At 34.6% G+C, this 3,484-nt stretch overlaps 1 protein-coding gene across 1 annotated transcript; it reads left to right on the top strand.

The window, feature by feature from the left end:
• The first annotated feature begins 372 nt into the window (after window positions 1–372).
• Window positions 373–1,458, top strand: LOC129689008 (proteasome subunit alpha type-1-like). Its single transcript, XM_055624090.1, has one exon. It carries the CDS (start codon window positions 373–375, stop codon window positions 1,162–1,164), a length of 792 nt encoding a protein of 263 aa, XP_055480065.1. The 3' UTR covers window positions 1,165–1,458.
• The last annotated feature ends 2,026 nt before the right edge of the window (window positions 1,459–3,484 follow it).

The following is a 3,484-nucleotide window of genomic DNA, read 5'->3' as shown; positions in this document are numbered from 1 at the left end:
TGTTCTAATAACACAGGATGATCCTTTCTCCCAATTCCTGAAATGCTTATTGAAAATCTCTTTGGCGAATTTACTAGTTTTGTTCCACAGTATCTCTGGTTTAGGTATTTTAAAGTGGCCAGATTCTCTAAATATTCTCAGAATAATTTCTTTAAATATAGATAAAAATAATCAATAATTGAAATTAGTATAAGCATTTTAGAAGATGAAGATTAATCAGATCTACCAAATCAAGCTTGCAGGCATACATTTTTTGGATATGTTATTGGCATTACTGGAATGTTGAGTAAATCTTAAACTAAATCTTAAGTTGTGAATAGAGGCCGTGCTCCTGGGTCCCCTGCTGTCTCTAGTTGTCACCTCACCGGAGCTATGTTTCGAAACCAGTATGACAATGATGTCACTGTTTGGAGCCCACAGGGCAGGATTCATCAAATTGAATATGCAATGGAAGCTGTTAAACAGGGTTCAGCCACAGTTGGTCTAAAATCAAAAACACATGCAGTGTTGGTTGCATTGAAGAGGGCGCAGTCAGAACTTGCAGCTCACCAGAAGAAAATTCTCCATGTCGACAACCATATTGGTATCTCAATTGCGGGGCTGACTGCTGATGCTAGGCTGCTATGTAATTTTATGCGCCAGGAATGTTTGGATTCCAGATTTGTATTTGACAGACCACTTCCTGTGTCTAGTCTTGTGTCTCTAATTGGAAGCAAGACCCAGATTCCAACACAGCGCTATGGCCGGAGACCATATGGTGTTGGGCTGCTTATTGCTGGTTATGATGATATGGGCCCTCACATTTTCCAAACCTGTCCATCTGCTAACTATTTTGACTGCAGAGCTATGTCTATTGGAGCCCGTTCTCAATCAGCTCGTACTTACCTGGAGAGACATGTGACTGAATTCATGGACTGCAATTTGGATGAACTGGTTAAACACGGTCTGCGTGCCTTAAGAGAAACACTCCCTGCAGAGCAGGACCTGACTACAAAGAATGTTTCCATTGGAATTGTTGGTAAAGACTTGGAGTTTACAATCTATGATGATGATGATGTGTCTCCATTCCTGGATGGTCTGGAAGAAAGACCACAGAGAAAAACACAGCCTTCACAGGCAGCTGATGAACCTGCAGAAAAAGCTGATGAACCAATGGAACATTAAGCATGAAGGATAAAGAGACACAAGGATGCAGGGACATTCACTGGTGACAGTAATCTGTATTTTGAACCAACAGCTGCAGAATATTGGGTGGTATGTGTTAGGAATTAGTCCAGATGTGAGTTTTCTCCAAGCAACTTCACAGAAACCATATAATGGGGTGCATTTTCTTTGAAAGGGTCTACATAATCATTTTCTAGAAAGTATGGGTATCTATACCAATGTTTTTATATGAAGAAAATAGTGTCTTTGAAGTTTTAAAGACAACTGTGAAATAAAATTGTTTCACCTCCAAAAAAAAAAAAATCTTAAGTTGTTTAAAATTTTAGTTTCTATAGTAGATTATTCCTTTCAATACACAGATGAGTACAAGAATGTCCATGTAACAAACAACATTTGATGAAGCGTTAGACATCTCCTGATCTCCTGTTAGTCCACATCAGTGGCTTATAATGGCCATACAGAGATGAAGGTGTGTCTTTCTGTGTGTGTGTGTGTGTGTGTGTGTGTGTGTGTGTGTGTGTGTGTGTGTGTGTATCTTCAGCTGTAAGTACTACAACATAATTTGAAAAGTGGATGAGAATTTTGTTACTCTGGATTCTGTTACAAATACATTAAGGGGAATTTCAAAGGAAAACCATGTGTGAGTTCATGATTGGAATAGTTAATGACTGTTTGGATATTCTGATCAGTGAACTAAAACCTACTCTTCTCAGGATTTCTGACCCTTACATTTCCAGACCACTGTGATTTGTGTCCCTTGGGTAATTTTAAAGATGACTATATGTTGCTAAAGATGGGACCACAATGTACCATTCTTTGATCTTCATTGACTGGCATATAGCAGCAACTTTGTACAAGGTATCTCATGTTGTTAATCTATCTAAAGACTTAAGTTTAGAATTAACTGCTATTTTTAATAGCAGTTATGTGCCAAGAATCTTCAATTAAAGAATATGTTCAGTTCTCTTTGTTGCTTTATATTTCAACACATCTCTATTCATATTATTAATATCTCAATATATAAAAACCTGTCACACACACACCTATATATACATTCGTATATTGGATAGTCTCGTTATGTAAGAATACAAAATTATGAAGACTCAGTTGAATAAAAAAATGTAAATACAGAAAAATTAATGAAACACAGTTTTTCAGGTCCAAGGCAATTGTGTTGGTATAACTCAGTTGTATTGAGAACTTACCTAATTTCTGCTGTTATAATCTTCATTAGAGTAATTTAATGGCTAACCTATATGCAAGTTGTACAACATTTTAATTTCCTGACTGGAAAAATTGGGTAATGAAATAAACTATTTCATTAAGTGGTTTGGGATTAAATTAATCTGTAGAATATTCTCAGGTACACAGCTGAGCCTTGATAAATATTAGCTTGATTATACAACTGTTTGTTAACCATCAATTATGCTCTGTGTATTGTTTTAATTTCTTGGAGCAGGTGACTGTGTAAAGCTAACAGAGGTATGATAAAATATACATTGAGGTAGAAAATAATAATAACTGATAAATTTAACGAATATACTCAATATGCTAGAAGATATGAGTTTGTTTAAATGTATAGATGATTTCAAGCCATCATGAGTGACAAGAAAAGATTATGTTTTCATTTAAACATAAAATAGGTTGGGCAGGCTCTATCACCATAATAATATATATTTAAACAGAAGATTAATGACTATAACTGAGACAGGAAGAAAAGTTTAGTTCTTAGTTGAGAAAATATAGATTTAAAGTCAAAGTTCAGCACAGCAAGAAAACAACGTGGTTTAAACAAAAGAGAGATAAAAATAATGTTGGTAAAGACATATTATCTATATCTATGTCTATGTCTATATCTATCTATCATCAATTAACTGTCTAATCCAAAGTATTAGTTAAAATAATTATGGATGTCAAGAAATCCTAAGATCTGCAACTGGCAAAAGAGAATGTGTTTTTTTGTTCTAGCCTCAAAGTAGCAGACTCAAGACTCAATGTAGCTAAAGTTTCATTTGAGTTTAACAACAGTAAGCAGTTCATTTCTCATAGAGAAGTCATGTAGAAAGCTTTATCTCTCATGAATCTGTCTTTTTATACTTGTCTTCATTTAAGACAATCATACTGACTGATGTAGAAAATTTGTTAACTCTATGAATTTAAAGGTCAATAGAATCTCAAAACATCTTTGGTGACACAAACAGAAACTGTGCTTGACCAAATGACTCACTACTTGAAGAGATTTTAGAATAAACAAAAACTCATGGAATTTTCATGAGTTTGAACTAAAATTTCAAGAATTATATCTTTTATTGGAATCATT

The sequence above is a fragment of the Psammomys obesus genome, unplaced genomic scaffold (assembly GCF_907164565.1).
Source record: "Psammomys obesus unplaced genomic scaffold, mPsaObe1.curated_primary_1811, whole genome shotgun sequence".
NCBI lineage: Eukaryota > Metazoa > Chordata > Mammalia > Rodentia > Muridae > Psammomys > Psammomys obesus.
This window is presented reverse-complemented; position numbering and strand designations above follow the sequence as displayed.

Coding starts and splice junctions, on each gene's coding strand:
- LOC129689008 (XM_055624090.1), top strand. CDS start 373: ATGTTTCGAAACCAGTATGACAATGATGTCACTGTTTGGAGCCCACAG.